The sequence below is a fragment of the Gadus morhua genome, chromosome 8, assembly GCF_902167405.1.
Source record: "Gadus morhua chromosome 8, gadMor3.0, whole genome shotgun sequence".
NCBI lineage: Eukaryota > Metazoa > Chordata > Actinopteri > Gadiformes > Gadidae > Gadus > Gadus morhua.
In genome coordinates this window covers 7,741,174-7,760,215 of record NC_044055.1, presented here as the reverse complement: position 1 = coordinate 7,760,215, position 19,042 = coordinate 7,741,174, and the positions used below count along the sequence as shown (strand labels likewise).

General features: G+C 47.6%; 1 protein-coding gene across 1 annotated transcript in view; it reads left to right on the top strand.

Moving 5' to 3' along the window:
* Positions 1 to 8,535: 8,535 nt before the first annotated feature.
* The window catches only part of LOC115548180 (zinc finger protein 521), a gene marked incomplete in the record, with an annotated part of 115,654 nt that continues 105,147 nt past the window's right edge, over positions 8,536 to 19,042 (top strand). Inside the window, 2 exon segments of the mRNA XM_030362613.1 lie at positions 8,536 to 9,239; positions 17,001 to 17,057. Coding sequence (XP_030218473.1) covers positions 9,200 to 9,239; positions 17,001 to 17,057 — 97 coding nt within the window.

The following is a 19,042-nucleotide window of genomic DNA, read 5'->3' as shown; positions in this document are numbered from 1 at the left end:
CTGAGCCGAACGACGGTGAACGACGTGGCGTTCAAACCAAGGATTGAGTGGCGTTTATTAATAAGTGACCTTATTGTGCCTGCCACCCCCACCCCCCTCCCCACCCCCCGTATCAGGGAATAGAATAGAGTGCACCTCGGTCGTCCCTTTTTTTTTCTGAATCGTATCAGGCGGGTAACAGTGGCTGTCGCCGCCCGCCGGGCCGCGTCCGTGCGGATAGAGCGTTGCTTTTGTTGTCATGGTTAATCAGGTGGTCCGTTACCTTGGCAATTAAAGCCTCGTTAGAGTTATAAAACCTTGAGACTGAAATCGTTGTTGTTTTCTCTTCTTTTTTTTTCTTTTGCCTACCCCCCCCCCGCCCCCCGTCCCCGGCGAGTCAAACTACAGAGCAGATCCGTAAACCAAACAGCCTTCCGCTGGGAACACTTCTTCTCTGCGGATGGATGTGTAATTATCTCTGCTTGTTTGGGAGGGATGTGGGGGCAAGGGGAGAGAGAGGAAAGCGTCTCCCTGGTGTTTGTTTTAAAATCTCCTAAGTGTTTATTGGGATTCATTAAGGCGGGGATTAGTGCGGCGAGGTGGGTTGGAGATAGGTGTCATCGCGTATTGATGCTCCTTCCAGATTTCATGACAACTGCGTGTGGAGGATCTTTAAAAAACAAGCCGACCACTCAGGGAAGAAGGCTTTTGGGACGTGGTTTGTTGGAAGACATCAATACTTTTTTGGACAAATGCAGATTTGAATTATTTGTGTTATTTTTTGCCTTTAATGAGATGGATGGTCCAAGCCTTTGTATAATATCCTTTGAATATGTTTAATCACCCCTTATTAATTTATCTTAAGCATTCCCTGCTAAGGTGTAATCCATTCATCATTAATTCCCAAAGATGTGAAACCACTATTTTGATGCATGTTGTGCGAAACTGGGTCATCCTTATTCCCGATTGAACGTTCCTTTTGGCGAAAAAAAAAAAGGGGAAAGTTACGTATTTGGGCAATATGGCGCGATGATTTATCATGATTAAATGATCTCCCACAGATGTTACTTCACACATGGCACAGCCAGTGTGACACAACAGCTGTATGGAATCCTGATGCACTAATTCTCTTAAACACGACACGTGTTCCCTCATCGCTCAATCTACCAGCACCAGCCCACAATGCCCCCCCTCCTCCCCTCCTGGCCCCTCCCTCTCCGCCCTGACCCTTATTTTGCTCGAGCGCGTGCGGCTAGTTTCTCCGCAGCTTGAGGAGCGTCTCAGGCTCCGTACGCTGGTCTCCTTGCGTCTCCCTTTGTCTGTTTCTCCTTGCCTCGCAGACACCCTTCCCTAAATGGACTTGGCACCCGTCCCACTCTCGGTTGAAGGCCTGTGTGTGTGTGTGTGTGTGTGTGTGTGTGTGTGTGTGTGTGTGTGTGTGTGTGTGTGTGTGTGTGTGTGTGTGTGTGTGCGCGTGTGCGCGCACATATGTAGGTGGTGCTCAGGGAAGGTGAGGCCTACTCTGGGACACACTAATCAGCTCCAAACCAAGCTAGCTGGCTGGACAGGTGAGCAGTACCATTCACTACCCAACCCCCTCCCCCCCCCCCCCCCCCCCCCCCCACCCCACCCCACACCCCCAACCCGACCCCCCTCACTCACTACCGTCCACCAGCCCACCCCAGGCTGCACCTCGGTGTGGGGGTCAACTCAACCCCCAATTCATTCTCCGTACCCCTACAGTCCCGCCTCCCTCCCAGCGGTCCCCATCTCTTGGCTTCTGTCCCGACTCCCCCTCCCCCCCCCCCCTCTCCTGGGGGTTGCTGGTCGGGGAGGGTGGGGTGGGGGCGTCGGGGAGGGTGGGCTTCGAGGGAGGGTGGTGGCTGGGTGGTTGGGGTGGGGGGGGGAGGGGGCGGTGAGCAGCTGCTCCATCGGGGGGATTCTCTCCGAGCACGCCTTCTGCCAGCCCCGTGTGTGCTAACCTTTTCCTTTAATTAACACCGTCCCGACTCCCCACCCTGGCGGCCGCCGCGGTCCGGAGAGAGGTTTCCCAGGGCTTATGCCTACTGTCAGGCGAGGGGAGGGGGAGAGCAGGGGGGGGGAGTGGAGGTGGGGGAGAGGGGGAGTCGGGGATGCATCATGGGGGAGTAAGGAAGTAGTGGGAGGAGGTACAGCGAGCTATGGTGTTGGTTGGTAGCGTCGGGAGATGAGGGAGGGAGGGGCTAAGGGGGGGGGGGGAGGCTGCCTGATGAAGAGGAGCAGGAGGTGGGGGTGGAGTGAATAATGTGCACATGGCCTGGGGAGTTTGGGGTGCTTTTGTAATCCTTCAGAGCACCGCTGAGCCACATGCCTTCACACAGAACACCGGCCATTTTAACTACATTGTGGTGGTGTGTGTGTGTGTGTGTGTGTGTGTGTGTGTGTGTGTGTGTGTGTGTGTGTGTGTGTGTGTGTGTGTGTGTGTGTGTGTGTGTGTGTGTATGTGTGTGTGTGTTGAGCCAGGGTTGCATTGGAAAATGCTGATAAAGTTTTTTCATCAACCCCCCCCCCCCAACATCATTAATAACAAACAGAACAGGAACTAAAGTTCATAATGCGATTAGACTGGGTTCCTCACACTGGTCATGGAGAGGAGGCCTATAAACCCACCTCTAGACACGATGTCTTCACCATCGCCGGCAGTGATGCCATGGGCGTAGGCAGACATATGTAACACGCAGAGAGAGAGACAAAGAGACAAAGTTCCGCCCTCGAAACTTACTTGAGTGATTATCTAAAGAGACTGTTGTAATCAAACACTGTGGTGCCTCGGCTCACCTGCAGGTCAGACCCTCTTTAGATACTGTTGTCTGGTTGTGCATATCGCGGAACAGCAGACATGGTATGATGAACCACATCCAGCAGCAGGCCGCTAATAGGCAGATTAATTTAAATAGAGCAACCGCTAAACGAGAGGGCCTCCAAGGCTAAGGAACAACAATGTGTCTCCCTCGCGTGTGTTTGAACCCTTTCTTTGGGGTGTTTTTTTTTCGGGGGGTCTATTTTCCTGTATCCAAGCAGGTGGAAACATATCCCGTGTTCACCCCCTTTTAACCAAAAAGATTTTCGATGTCCTTCTTGGCTCACGGTCACACCCCGCGGGGTCGGCCCTATCTTGGCGTGGTCGGTTACCAGTCACCGTTTACTCACGGTGGGCCGCGGAGGTCAAAGCCATCGCCAAGGGCATGATAACCCCTGAAAGATTTTCATCACACCAAGACACAATTCCGGGGCGGGCGTAATGCGTTGCATCGCTGCCAACAGAAGAACTTTATGATAATTATTGTCATTACAGCACAGACGTGAAGATTGGCCTGGGGAAATACAGTGGTGGAACAACATGGCCGTGAATTGCCGAGAGGATGGCAATGACTCAAGCGAGAGAGGGGGAGCGCGTTAATGTTTTATATTTTTATGGCGTCTTATTGAAGCATGGATGCTCCTTCGCTCCTTTGACATGTCTATGTGGAACCCCTCGGGCTCCTCACCGGACCCCCCCCCTGCGCCTCACTAATGGCGTCCTACAGGTGAGGCCCGGGACGCCGCTGTAAGCGGAGGGACGGAACGCCACCGCCGCCGGTATAACGGGGGTCCCCCGTAGCCCGGGGTCACATGATGGAGTAAGTAAGGGGAATGCTGCCAGGACCCTCCTCCCGGTTGAAGACCAAGAGCAAGGGCACTGTCTCCCCAGCCCCATAGATCAGCCAGCCCTGAATGTCAACCCGCACAGCAACCGCTCCATGCCAGGAGTCCCCACCACCCCCCCCCCCCCCACACCACGCGCTCCCTCTCTGGCCGGTGATCTGCTGTCTGGTGACACCGCTGCGCTAATGACCCGGTTTGGGACTTGCTCCATGGGGCTCCTTGGCTTGGGAAGATGGAAGTTGTGGATATCCAACTGGAAGGTCACCACCGGGTGTTGACGCGGGCCTGCCGCGGCTCTCCCCCCGCACGCTCTGCTCCGCTTTGTGACGTCTTCCTGTCGAGAGGCTGTAGGGAAAGGAAGGTTGAACCTGTCGAACGAAAGCCGCCGGCTCGAAGAACGGAGCGAAGCTATTTCCAATCGCCGAGTAGGAACGTCGATGGACCGGATCTCGGTTTGCGGATGCAAATAGACGTTTTGGTTCAATGTGCTTTGTCCAGCGTCTTTTGCACATGCAAATATAACTGTTTGATATTACGATCAAATAAGCATGTCTGGCTCGAATGTTTAATTGTGGGAAGACACAGACTTGTTCCATTTCGGCTAATTGTTGGCAAAGTTATCGTATCTATTTTAATTTGTCTAAAAGTACGCCTTGCTGCTCGGCGAGAGCACTGTGTTCAGTCACTCCCGATCTCAATCTTATTTTATTATTCTCTTGTTTTTCCCTGAGCCCGCCTCGGGAGTTTGCTTTGTTGAAGCGTAGTTGAAGGTCCCCGTGGGCGGGGGAAGGGGGGGGATCCTACTGCTGATGGGGGCACTGCCTCGACCTCACTCATGCTTGGAGTGGGTGGCACCCGACCGGGGAGACAGACACACAAACACACACATCAACGGGTACCCGTACACGTACCAGCACATGCACACATGCACGCCAACAGACACACATACACACCAGGAAGACGCTGATGATGCTGGTGGTGGTCTCTCGGAGGACGGAGCCCTATTCTCAGGGTCATGCATTCCAGCAATTTCTGTAATTATAAGCGAGAAAAAAAACGGAGAAACAACACCAAACTTCTGCCTCTCTCAAAATGAACGCACTCGGCTCCTCAAGGGAAACGTTCACATCTCTGAGTTTTAGTAGCGCGATGGGTTTTAATGAGCCAAGTCCAGAGTATGTATGGGTGTGTGCACATGTGTGTGTGTGTGTGTGTGTGTGTGCATCTGTTTGCATTCATGTCTGTGCAGCTGACCTCATCAACAGATGTAATTGACCGGCTGTTCTTATAAACCGCTAGTTGTTCGGCAAGATTCTAAATAGCCTACAGTGATCACGTCTGCACCAGACACCTCCTTAGAACAAACCAAAACTTTCACACTCTCCAGCAAGATAAAGTATGAGACAGAGGGAGAGAGCTAGAGAGAGAGAGAGGGGGAGAGAGAGTGAGGGGGTGAGAGAGAATAACAATACTTGTTATTTTGGACGATGCATTTTTTTTTGAGGAAAAAACAGACGTAGGGTGAGAGGGTGATGGGGTCGGGGGGGAAGGCAGAGTGGCGGTGGAGGTGGTGGTTTGTGGGGGAAAGGCCAGAGAACCCCCCCCTCCCCCCAGGGATGACAGAGTCTGCTGGGGAGCTGGTCCTCCTAGGAGGAGCCAGAGTGGCATCTCAGATTCTCTGGCACGCACGCTCACCGTGGCGTCCGTGTGCCTTAACTGCAAGCAACGGGGGGAGGGCGAGGCGGCACACAACTGCTCAGTTTCACAACACATTCCTTCATATGAAGCCGAGGTGTGTCAAAGAGGAAAATAACTGGATGAATAACTATCTGTCTCACTCCTTATGAGGCTGGGATCCCACCAAGATGATGTGTTTTACTTTTTTTTCCCTCTTGAATTCATATTTTTGAACTGATGACTACGTAGCAATGCAACTGTTGAGCGCTGACTCAATCTGTTCCTGTGTTCATTAGGGAAACTTGACCACTGAAAACCTGTGGATGAGGTTACTACTGTGTGTAGACCTTGAATGATGGTGGAAGTGGATTAAGAAGGGGGAAAATAGCTCAAGTTTAAGAGATACCACTGCCTGTACCACCAATATCAGAACGTATGAGCTTAAGGTTTTTTGATGTGAGAATTGCATTTCGATAACAAGCGAGCTCCTCATCGAGTGACAGACACACCTTTTGTTGACTTTGCCTTGCTCCCATTTGTTCCAGGAAATTGAGATTAAAAATATATGTTTTATTTTCCTTCCCTCCCTCACATTCATGTGGCTCTTCCTTGGGGATGAGCAGTGTCAGAGTGGTGGAGCATCATGAGCCACATTCTTCAGAAGAGGTTTCCTCCCGTTGAAGAGCACCTACACAGAGGCAAACACACACACACACACACACACACACACACACACACACACACACACACACACACACACACGGAATGACAACAACAACAACCTTGGAGTCTATAGTGTAACTCGAAGAGCAAACTGTGCAAGCGCTGAGCCAAGTAAAGCCTTTTTCCCACTCACTTTGTCACTGATGAAAGTAGCAAGCAGTCCTGGTGGACCGGGGAGCACTGTTTGTTTGTGTTTGAGAGACAGAGGGGGAGAGAGGTAGAGAGAGAGGAAGAGCGAGAGGTAGAGAGAGAGAGAGAGAGAGAGAGGGGGGAAGAGCAGGAGAGAGACGGGGGTAGAGAGAGAGAGAGAGAGTTGCTGCGAGTGGCAGTCGGGGGTGGTAGGGGAGGAGAGGGAGGGGCAGGATGGTGGTGTATAGGCAAGGTGGTAACTAAAACTTTGGGGGATCCGTTTGACAAGAGTGTCGAGACGGGGCTGGGGGGGCTTTTTCGGGGGGGTTCTGTGGGGATTGGACGGGGGGTGGGGGGCGGGCTTGGGTATGGAGGGAGGGGTGTTGGGGGGGGGGGGGGGGTGGTGCTGTTCACATTGAAGTTTAAGGCAAGCCGAGACCTCCCCCCACCCCCCCCTGACAGACTCAGAGCACATACTAAATAGATGTTTTGCTATTGGTTGTGTTCACTGGGTTAACTGTAGTTTGTGAGCGTTTTGACGCGTTCAAAGAGCTCCGTGTCGGCTCCGTGTCATTCATTCTCCTACTTATCTTCTGAAAGCCTGGCTGACAAGATGTGGGAGGGGATGGCGGTTGATAGGCAAGCGGCGAAGCTCCCATTACCGAAAAGACAGGGAGAGTCTCGACAACGTATTTAGGTTTCAATTGCCCACTTTGGTTCTGCGTGTCTGCGGGCGACTTAAGTATCAAGGAACCGAAAACGGAAACAAAAATATGAAGACGGCTTAATAACAGTGGTAGTAAGAAGGTTTGTTTGTCGGTTAAGAACATTGTCACATATTTACATCATAATATTCAAAAATGAAGGTCCAATTTGAAATATTAACATAAGGGGCATTTGAAACAATGCGTAATAGCATATGCACAGCAAAATACCCTATTAATAACTATTTTAATAGTAATTAGTAGAGTTGTAAAGTTACAGAGGGCATTAAATCACAAGGCCACGGCTCTGGAGTACAGCGGTGAAACATTATCTCTATTTTTACTCAGAGTAAAAATACAAATAATAAGGCAACAGGAAAAAAAATATTCGGGGATGAGATTCTTTGGGGCATTTTGAATCATAGTCCTAAGTCCTAAGTTTGTTGATGATCCACTGCCACAACGGCGCATATATTACGCCTATACAACATGCATTTATCTTAATATTTCCTCTCCATAAGACTCTTGCACATCACCGTCATGAATCAAGTGGAGAGGGAAATGCGTGGTGTGTAAAGGCTGTGATTTTGAGATGAGGCCCCTGGCAGAGGCTATACACCTCCAGGCTGCGGTAAAAGCGCAGAGTGAGAAGCCCACCGCGTGAGTCCTCTCTGGATCTCATTTTCACATAGCAGGGGCATGGAGCCTGGACACTCACACACACCGCTGTGGGTACATTATGAGACACTGTGGTGAACATTTTGACATGGGGAAAAGAGGAGAGACCGAATGATGGATGGAAAGAGAGAAAGGATAGCAAAGAAAGAATGAAATACAGAGGGAGAAAGAAAGTGAAAGAAAAAAAGAAAGAATAGCTTAAAAGATAGAAAATGTGCTTGGTGTTCAAAATAAAAAATATAATTTAATCATAATACCCCAAAAATACAAATATATATACAACCCATGGCAAATGGTGAGTTTAAAGCCAATAGCCCTACGGTTCTCGCTAATAAATAAGTAAACTACATGATTTTTTTAAATATATTTATAAAATCATTTTTTACTTATATAATTTTTAAGAATTTCCTTCAAATTGTTTAAATAAAACTACATTTATCAAGCAATAAACAACCTCAACATGAAACCATATTTACTATCCTATGCAGAAATGATATGCACCTCGCGAATAATCTTTAAAGAGCGTTCGCGTGCCATTACATGACAGATGTACTGTATGTCAACAGCCACAAAATGTCTTTCTGCTTAACCATTTCTACCAGAAGGGGGACCAGTCCGTCTGCCGTAGACGGCGAGTGGCCGACCGCGAGCCGAGACAGAGGAGAAGCGAGGGTGAACGAGCCGACTTTGGGTTTAGAGTTCGACTCCCGATCCGCAGACTAGCAGATCCAGAAATCCGCATCTTGCCGTGATCCCTAGGATTTTAATCATGCCTCTCTGTCTGTGTGTGAGTGCAGGCAGGCTGACAATGATTTCCTCAGTGATTACGTACAGAGCGAGTCCCTGCGGGGTAGGGGCCCCCTCTGGAGCCATCCTGATGGCTTTGGGGGCCTTGCTTCCATTTTCCATTATTATGTGGACTACCGGAGCGACAGCGCAGTCCAAGACCTTGCAGGTTTGTGATGAGGAGGGAGCTTCCATCTTCTCTCTGCTTCTTCATCCTCTTTTAAAGCAATTTAGACGTTGACTTAGATCAGATGCCGAACCTATTATATGATTAGCTTACCAGGCTGAGAAAAGGAAGAGTGTATAATAGTTTTGGGTCTGTTAGGTGGATATGCAGTGAAAAGTGTATTTTTTTCTTTTTTGGTTTTGTTGCATTTTTGCCCTACTCTCAAAGGACGCGTTGTTTGCTGATGTCTTTCTCACGCGATTGCATTTGAGATCAAAGACGAAAAGCAAATATTCCGCTTTTATCATAAACGAACATCATGCCCACACGCGACTCTGCTCCACCGGAGAATGGAAGCGCATGACGGAATTACTAAATTCTTCCACTTTTCCTGATAACCGCTTCAACTAAATAGAGAACTCCAACACGATTGGGACCTAATTGGATTTAATCCTAAACCATCTACATTCTCCCCAACACTAAACACCCTAAACTCGCGTCTACATCCATCGTAGGGGGCTACGGCAAAGAGCGACATCTTTTTGTAATGATAAATAGGAACGCGCGATTCTGCTCCGGGAGATTTAAAGAGAGTACGTCTTACGATATTCCGATCCCAGTGCACACGCATTACACGAGAAACTGAGCTTGAACTTCAGCGTTTTCTAATAGGATGTCGCGCCGCAAGCAAGCTAAACCAAGATCACTGAAAGGTAAGTGATGATAGCCTAATGCTGGCTAGCTCTGACATAAAAAAAGATACAATTTTTTTTGGTGGTTGTGGGTGTAAACAACAGATATGACAATCCTACACCCGGCGTGGCGAGTGAACTCAGCTGGCTCGATGGTGTCTTACCTCTTACCTCCTTAACAATGTCACAACCGGGAGCGTTTGCTAGCATGTCATCGGTGGTGGACACACAGTGCTGCTCACCCCTGCGAGTGCGTGTGTGTACAACCGGGGAAGTCTGTAACGCACCACTGTAACAATCACCGCAGAGCACGGCTATGGATCATGTGCAGAGCAACAGTGTAAATCCAGGGTGATATAGAGCTAGCTGGCTGGTTTTAGGGGGAGAGAGAGGAGGGAAACATCGGGGATCTGTTATTAACGACGGACGCCGAAGTTGGGAACTTGATCCGTCTGATGGAATGGTTTGTAGTGTCACGTGTCATGTGACTTTCGTCTGGTGGTGAAACTAAAGGAGGTGGATTCCGAGGAAACATTGTATATGTTGTGGGGAAGAGGTGCGCGTGCGTGTGTGTGTGTTTGTTTGAGGGGACGAGGGTCGGGATGAGAGGGATCTAGGTGGAGGAAGACGTGTATCAGAGGGAAAAATGTTTATGTGGGCTAACGCGGTGTCTTTCATGCGCGCGTGCGTGTTTGTGGCGCTCGCGTGTGTTGATAACGTCGGCGCGAGCGAGCGACATGTGGTGTAATGTCACTCCGGTTTGGTAAATAGTTGTCTCGCGACCTGTGCTTTTAAGATAAAATATACAATAAAAGACAATACATTTAGCCAGAGGCAGCCGTCTATATCACGGTAAGCATGGCTCTCCTCCGGTTTGTGTTTCTCCAGACGTGTAGTCTACCTTCAGTGATGTGACAGAAGAGTTTTCAAAATGTAGGCTATCCGTATTATGGCTTCGGACAAAATACTTTTGGTGGTACCCCATGGCTGTGTCTATGTGTGTGGGCCATTATTGGAGACGGCAAAGACCGAGACCCAGTCACTAAAAGAGAGGAAAACACACCATACTTTTTTCTCCCCTCTAGCGTTTTGGTAGGGTGGGGGTGGGGGGTGCTGGGCTTTGGAGGCTGAGCTCCAGTTCATCTGGCAGGCATTGTATTTTGCTCAGCAAATAATTGTCCACAATTTCACATTCCCAGCTTGTGGTCTGTGGACCCCTTTCTCTTTCCCCTTTCATTCTCGGAAGTCTTCATCTCAACGAAAGATTACATGGTCTGCGGTAGTACATTCATGCAGCCACCATTTTAAATCAATACCCAGGAGAGAGAGGGGGTGGGGGGGGAATGCGAGTGCACGAACGTCTCACAATTGTCATATTCTTGTATTCTATACTTGCTGTATTCTATAAAGCCCTTTCTTTTCAGGAAACGGCTCTATAAATAGATTTCTTACTTGTCAGAGCAGATTGATATTGGCCGTTTTTTTTCTGGTTGCTGGGATATTTTCTATGCTCAAAAGATGCATAACTTATATATAATTCTCCTCTTGCCAGCATGCGCCACAAGTGTGTTTATACATGCTGGTGTGGGTATTGCCTTTTTCTTATTGTTTTTTACTTTGTGAGTGTGATCCCATTTTGCTGTGTGAGGATTGAAACATAGTTTAGAATTGAGTGTGCCTGTTTGCGTGCCTGTGTGTGCGTGTGTGTGGAAACATGCATGCATATTAAGCTGGAGTGATTGCTTTATTTGTGTTGTTATTATTACTGTAATGGCAAAGACGGCACACAAACTAGCCTGCTACTTTTATGTCTTCATGTAGCGTGTACAAGCAGTGCAGATCACATAGATATGTCATGGATATTGTTTTGGATGAGTCCCAGGGAAAAGGCCAGGCAGATGTTTTCCATTGTCCTTTGTCTGTGTCTTTTCCTTTAGGGACAGAGCCTCATAGTTATACAGATGTCGAAAATAACTTTCCATCGTCTAAGAAATTTCTCTACAAAAATTGTTGATTATGAAAACAATGGGATTGTGTGTTTTGAAAAGGCGTTTTTAAATCGACTTTTTCAGTGCAGTATTGTGTACACTTCGTGTGTATTTGTGTGTGCGGCAAACATACGTTACATGTGTGTTCACCAAACACCCATGTATGTGTGCGTGTGTGAATGTATGTGTTTGGATGTGTCTGTGTGTGTGTGTGTTTGTACGTGTACATGCGTGGCTACCCACATCTGTGTTTTCCCATGTGTGTTTTGACAACACTTAGGCTATCATTTCCACGAGTGTCTGTTGAGTGGAGATGTGTAGGGTTTCCTCTGCTGACCTCCTAACGGCAGGCCCTTGATGCAGGCTCGTGTTCTGATTGGAGACAGTGGTCAGCAGTGTGGAGCGGGGTCATCCTCGCTCAGAAAGACACACTTTAGCTTGTGTGTGTGCGCGTGTGGGTGTCTGTGTGTTTTGTTGAATATGTTTTTTTTATATGTCGTGAGGATGTGGCAGTTCCTGGACAAGTAAATAAAGTATGATCAGAATAAAAAAAGACGAAAAAAATTAGTCTGCTGACAGTTTGGCAGGCAGTTCCCAGCCCCCCCCCCCCCCCCCCCCCCCCCCCCCCCCCCACCCCACACACACACATTTCTTAGCCCTTCTTCAGTTCCTTCGTTGGTATCTGCTGCTTGCGTGTGTCAGAGGTTATGTTGGTCTTTTTTTCTGTCCCATTGAGGAAAAGGGCAATGTTACAAGTCCCGTTTCAATTAAGTCTGCGAGAAGGATCCGGCTACGTTATTGCTTTGGGGAATAAATGGCGCAGGACGCGACCATACATCATTCGCTTATATGCAAACACTTCACCCCTAGCCACTGACATTTACTCAATCTCAACGCCTTCCACAGCTCTCAACTGTGGGCACATTGTAATTTTGTTTTGATGTGCAGGAGAAGTTTCAGGTCAGCACATTGCCTCAGACGGTTTGCTGTGTGTGTGTGTGTGTGTGTGTGTGTGTGTGTGTGTGTGTGTGTGTGTGTGTGTGTGTGTGTGTGTGTGTGTGTGTGTGTGTGTGTGTGTGTGTGTGTGTGTGTGTGTGTGTGTGTGTGCAGCCATAAGGCGATGGAATCACACTCCAAAAAGACTAGTGTGTGTGATGACTGCCACGTTGACTCTCCTGCAAGCACTTCTTGACTAGTGTGAGAGCGGATTATTAATTTTACATGGAGAACAAATATCTCTCTCTCTCTCTCTCTCTCTCTCTCTCTCTCTCTCTCTCTCTCTCTCTCTCTCTTTAGTCTGGTTCTAATGTGTTTATTGGCTAAGAAGGAGGACTGTCGTCTGCATACATAAATATATTTTCTGCGCCATTTCCCCCAAGTATGGGTGGATGTCATGAAATCAGCTTTGTGTCATGTACACTTTAAATATTTGATTTTCATTCAGAGCTGGGTTTCATCGCCACACGATTGAAATTACTTGGCGTTCGATGAAAGGAAAGTTTTGTTTTGAATTTAGGTCGCAAACACTACTAATGTAAGTAGTATGTGTATCCATGAAAAATACATTTTCCAATTTTCTTATTTTTAGTCAAAATAGTTAAGCTGCACGAATACAGTTGTGGAGTTAATTAAATAGGGCCTGTTTGATAAACTTTGTTGAAAGAAAATATGTCAACACTTTTGTCACTGCTTTTCATGTTTTGTTATTTTTGCACCTGATTTAGAATTCCTCATTACTTTTTTGATGATTTCTCACTCTATTGAATTCTGAAGCACCTCCTAGGATAAGATAAAAATTGGGCCAGGTTAATTTACAAAATAATTCACAGTAAAATAACATTTAATACCATACATGATTAACGACTCATTAAATTAAACGTGGCAATTTAAATATTTAAATATGTTTTTTCCCCTTCCTCTAGTTAAAACTCTATTAGCCCCTGTGTTAGTTAGTGTTCGTCTTAAAGGAGCTGAGCTTTCTGTTTCAAGGCCCCGCTAACAATTAATGATCTGTGGCATAACACCCATTAACACTTTTCTAATGTGACACAAAAATATGGTTAGTATTATCATTAAGAAAATTATGATGGAGCCGTAGCAAAAAAAGAAAAAAAAGAATCCCATTAGCATGGCTGTCAGTGCGGGTGACATGCAGCGGCGTGTGTTGGGCTGGGTGTCGCGGGAGCTGGCCGATTTCTCCTCTTATTTCATGGCATGTGTCTCTCCCCTTGTCACGGATTGTCTGCCACATGGAGACACACTTCTGATTCGCTGGCAGTGATTGATTTTTCCCGCCACCGCCGCACAATAAAATTATATCTGTCGCTTAAGTGTTATTTGTGTGGCGGCCATGTTTTGCCAGCCTGCATTGTGCTTAATTTCACCTTAATACTTAGATTATGGCAGCGCTAGTGTGTGTGTGTGTGTGTGTGTGTGTGTGTGTGTGTGTGTGTGTGTGTGTGTGTGTGTGTGTGTGTGTGTGTGTGTGTGTGTGTGTGTGTGTGTGTGTGTGTGTGTGTGTGTGTGGTGTGTCATGGAGTTATATTTCCAAGCCATTGCTACATATGTACGTTAAAGGGCTATATATGCGGGGTCAGAAAATATTATGAAACACAATTAACATCCTCCTCCATTACAAATTATTTATGACACTAATAACCAGTTCAAACACTGCTCATTAAGAAAGTTATTCATGTGCAGTGTGTGTCCTTCCCCCCCTCCCTCCACAGGCTTAATTGAGGAGGGTTGACCTGCTGACCTGAGCTAAATTGAGTTGTAGTCCCCGTGGCGAGCATCTCCTTGCTGGTCAGTCAGGGCAGATTACACAGCCATTGTGCTCGCTGCCATAGAGTCCAAACCGGCAGCAGATGACTCACGTACATCAGGAGCAAGAAACACCTCATTCTCAATGTTTCTTTCTTACTTTTCCTTTCTTACTGTTTCTTTCTTTCTTACTCTCTTTCTTTCTATTTCGTTCTTTCTATTTCTTTCTTTCTTTCGCTTTTTTCTTTGGTTTATTTTTACTTGTATTTGTTGCTTTCTTTCGGAATCAGTGTGCCACAAAGGCAGCTTTATCTTTATTTATGTGACTTTATCGTAGAGTAATTCATGTATTCTTGATGTTTTTAATATTATCATTATTATTTCTACACTAACTAGTCCTTACATGGGGATTGACAATAAACGTATTTTGTGTGTGTGTGTGTGTGTGTGTGTGTGTGTGTGTGTGTGTGTGTGTGTGTGTGTGTGTGTGTGTGTGTGTGTGTGTGTGTGTGTGTGTGTGTGTGTGTGTGTGTGTGTGTGTGCGCATGTGTGGATAGCATGTTAATTAATGGCCTTTAACGCTGTGACACTTGTTGTGGGATTACATTATTCCTGCTCCATTTTTGAGAATCAAAGGAGCAACGCTGATTTGGTCCCATGTGTGTTTTTGCATTGTATCAACAAAAGCTAGCTGCATGATTACAGTGTGTCACTGGCAGAGTGATACACTGTACCCTGTCAAAAATTAATTAACTGATAGATGTGACGTGTAAACAGCGCAACACTGTTTAAATGAGATGTATGCAACTTGGCTTTTAATCATTATGAGGTGATTATGGATTTACAGTATTTTAATTGAATTCGTCTGCTATTTGTATGCAAATGCATCATGCTAAAGTGGAACTTCTATTAGTGGTATAAAAATAAACGAGAGCATATTCATCATGCTGCCACCATGTCACATTGATTTAAAGATTTAAATAAAATATTTAGCATTATTATTAGTAATTACAATTAGACACTTTAACAGCAATCTCAGTGGTGACCGTTCATGTTGAAGTTCTGATGGCATTGTTAAATATAAACGATATGCCTGAACTCCCTTATCTTACCATAGGGATGTAATCAAAAACCAAAAAAGTCCTCCTCCACCCCACCACCAATGTGGGAAAGAGCCATAAGAGATGTAATAGGACTCCCCTGTCCTTCTCCCATTTAATAGTCGCTGGAGTAAAGGCGCTCAACAGCACCAGAGCCACTCATTAAACTCTCGGGGCATCAGTCACCGAGACCCCCCTCTCTGCGGGGTCTGCCGTTGACTGTACACAGCTCTCCTCCCTGTAGGCCATGTAGGATACAGACCTCCACTGCATCTACTCTAACCAGCAGGATCTCGCCTAACTTTTTAATAGATGGAGCAAATGAACGGTCAGAGGTCTAAATGACCGTCGACGCGGCGTATGTAAACAAAGACATGTTGTCGTCGCAGTGGAAGAGGGAGGAATCGTCGGCTATGGTAGAAGTTTATTATTTCAGCCGAATATTAAAGGAGAGGTGGGGGGTGTGGGGGGGAGTTATTTGATGTGCGTCTAGATGTGCGGCTTGTGCTTCGGTCCTGGCAAAGTGGAGTCCTGTCAGGGAAACGCAGTCGTCGTTCCTTTTTTCTTCTGTCAATTCGTTTATTTTTTGATACAAAGAGCGAGAGAGAGAGAGAGAGAGAGAGAGAGAGAGGAGGTGGGTTTGGGGGTGGTGGTGGTGGTGAGAGGGGGCTGACATCCTGCCTGACACTGACTTGCTCGCCCCCTTGAGGGAAAGGCTTCTGCCGCCATAGGATCCAGTCTTAATTATGCAAAGTACAGGATATTTTGCACAGTTTCAAAAGTGCGCCGATTTCGGCTTTGGCAGCCGCTGCAACGCTCCCCTGCCGGGAGGTCCTGTCTAACCCACCCCCCTACCATCCCCCGACCCCCCCCCCCCCCCTTGTCCCCCTCCCACTCCTCCGCCACCTCCGCCTCTCTCCCCGCGTCTTTGCCCGGGAAATTGAAAGGCTAGATAGAGAAAAGGCATAATGGTGAATGTGTTTCAGCTGCAGGGGTGGAACGCCGAGGCGTAAGAGGTCCTCGGTGGGATTCACATTTTGCATCGAAACAGGTGGGGGACTCTATTGTTCTCTTCCCGCTGTTAAAATCCATTTACTTACTTGTACTTGACATGCCACTAGGAACTCTCGCCGATAAAAAAAAAAGAAAGGGCCAAAAAGAATCCGAAAAAGCCTCCAGTGTAAAAAGGTTCCTACCTTGTGTTTAGTTTTTTTTAATTTTTTTTTTGAGCTGAAAGTCAAGTCCGTTGCCACTAGAAGGTGTGCCTGTGGTTTTAGCCAATGCATGCATAGGTCCAGGTAGGCCTACTGATCATGCCTTCGCTTATGTGTACAAACCGTCAAGTAAGAGCTGGCCAAAGCATTATAGCGGTGCAACTACTTCATATAGCGTACAAATATGTTATTTTCTATTATTATTGCGGAGCCTGTGTGGGCATTTATGTGTTTTTTTTGTATGTAGGGTGAGCTCAATGTATGGGTGACCTTTTTGGGGTTTGAATTTTACTTGCTACGGTAGAAATGAAATGTCATAAAAGACATTGCGTCGTTTCCAAGCCCAATGCGATATATTTAACCTGGTTGGCCGGTTACCTTTGTTGTCAAGCCACAAACATATGACAGACATCATAGTGTATTCCCCAAAACCACAGGTTGAGCAGTGTCCAAAGAACTCCCAGTTTCCATACAAAGAAAATCTCAATCGTAAATTATGAAAAAAGTCAAGGATGAACTAAATCAACTAAATGTGCTCGACTTGTTTTATTTTCCACTGTTAACTGTTTTCTCTCTCTCTCTCTCTCTCTCTCTCTCTCTCTCTCTCTCTCTCTCTCTCTCTCTCTCTCTCTCTCTCTCTCTCTCTCTCTCTCTCTCTCTCTCTCTCTCTCTCTCTCTCTCTCTCTCTCTCTCTCTCTCTCTCTCTCTCCTTGGCAGTAGAAGACAATGTGACAGAAGACCAGCACAGTCCCGGGCAGACTGCCATTCCGAGCGGTAATTCTCCATTTCATATTTCATCATTTTGGGCTAAAAAGTAGAGTGTGTTTGTGTGTAAATGGGTGGTTGTGTGTGTGTGGCAATGGGTGTTTTTTGTTTGTGTGTATGTGGTAAAGGGTGGTTGTGTGTGTTTGTATTTCTGTGTTTATGCATTCGTAGTGCCTGCATGTGTCGGGGATAACGGCGTTCCTAGAGTAAAATAAAGTGTGCATGGTTCCTATGCTACCTTTCTCTGAGGTTTTGCTAACTTACAGTATTTTACCAAGTAAGTGTTATTTCAGAGCGCACATGTCTAGGAGTTGAGGAGTACATCCATTTTATTTTGCCTTGCAGTTTGTGTGCGGTTCAGTGTGTGTGTGTATGTGTCAGTTTGTGCACACACAGTTGTGTTTGCGCACACACCTGCTTTTGCACCTGTGTCTGCACAAGCATGCTGCTCTGCATATTTTTGCTTTTGCATGTGCGTGATCTTTCTTTTTTTTTTTCGTTCTTCTTGTCCTCATGATTTTGTGCACGCGCCTGAGTGTGTGAGTGTGTGTGTGTGTGTGTGTGTCTTTCTCACTCCTCTGTCGGTATGATGTAGAGTAGTGCTAGCCAGATGAATGTGTCCTGTCTGCTGGCGTGCCATTCACCGCCAGCCCTCCAGGAACTGAGCAGTAATTCAGGTCAGGCTAGCAGAAAGCCCCCTATGAATGAGGCCTGCTCCTGATGCACCACACTGTATATTTTCATTTCATTTGTCTCTGGTAAAGGTTAAGTCTCAGGCGTGGTTATTTTAAACCCGATATGGATGGCTTTGCCCGGCAGACTGGGGACCCTGAGTACTCCTTCCCTGCCACATTAGTCCCTCCATTTACCCACAACTCCAAAGATGGCATTAAAAAAAAAAAAGTCTTTCCTATGCAAAAGGCCCAAGCTGTGTGACCACAATAAATTTCCTCGATTCCACAACCCTCCGCATTTTTATCTCCCCCCGTCCCCTTAATCCGCCAACACTCCCAAGCCGAGGTCAGCCATTGGACGAGTCGGCTTAAAAAAAACTAAACAGGTTTCTCGCAGTGTAACGCTTAAATGTCTGGATTGTTTGGTCGCTGCGGCATGGTCCGTCCACGCTCACCGGGCGTGCTGTCTCTCGATTCAAATTTGTGGGTGATTTCTTCTGGGTTCTCCGTCCTGCTGTGTATTCACTTTATTCCTAACGGCTGTTCAGAAGCTGTCCTCTGTGGCCCCGTCAGGCGGTATCGAATGGGTATCAGTGGGGGGGGGGGGTGATGGTGGTGGTGGTGGAGGTGGGGGTTGGTGGAGATGTGGGAGGCGCCCCCCTCTCTCACCCCGCGCGACATGAGGCGATGGCGACCTCTCCCCGCCATCAGGAGCCAAAGCGGGGCTAATGAGTGTGCCTGATTGCGACGACCCCCTCAGACACACGCTCCTCGCCTCGCCCCCCACCCCCCCAGCCCCCCCCGTCACGGCGTCCTCCAGAGCGAGGCGGAGGAGGCGGGTGGGGGCGGGCGGGCGGGCGGGCGGGCGGTGGTCGCCACATGATCGATGTCTGCCTGTGGAGAAATCAAGAGGGCGCACAAATTAATTTCTCACTTTCCTCATTTGACTTTGTCTGACTGATTTATTTTTTAACCCCCCTCCCAGGACGCCGTGTGGAGCGCGGTCGATACGCAGAGAGTCGATTCCTTGTACTTCATTTTTTTTTTTTGGTAACTAAACTTTAGGATGCCTGACACCGGGGGCGATTACGGTCACGCTCGCCGTAAGACGGGTCCTCCTCCTCCTCCTCCGTCCGCCGTCGTGTGGGAGGCTGTTCCCGTCGCGGTCGGCGACGTCGCCGGACTGCTTTTCACGTCGCGCGGCGGTGGCGGCAGACCAAACTAAAGGAAAAACACGGGGGCTTTTGTACTGTCAAACATACGAAAAGTCACGGCGCACTTGGCACCTTGATGGACGCGCGTTACAATAGCCATTCGCCT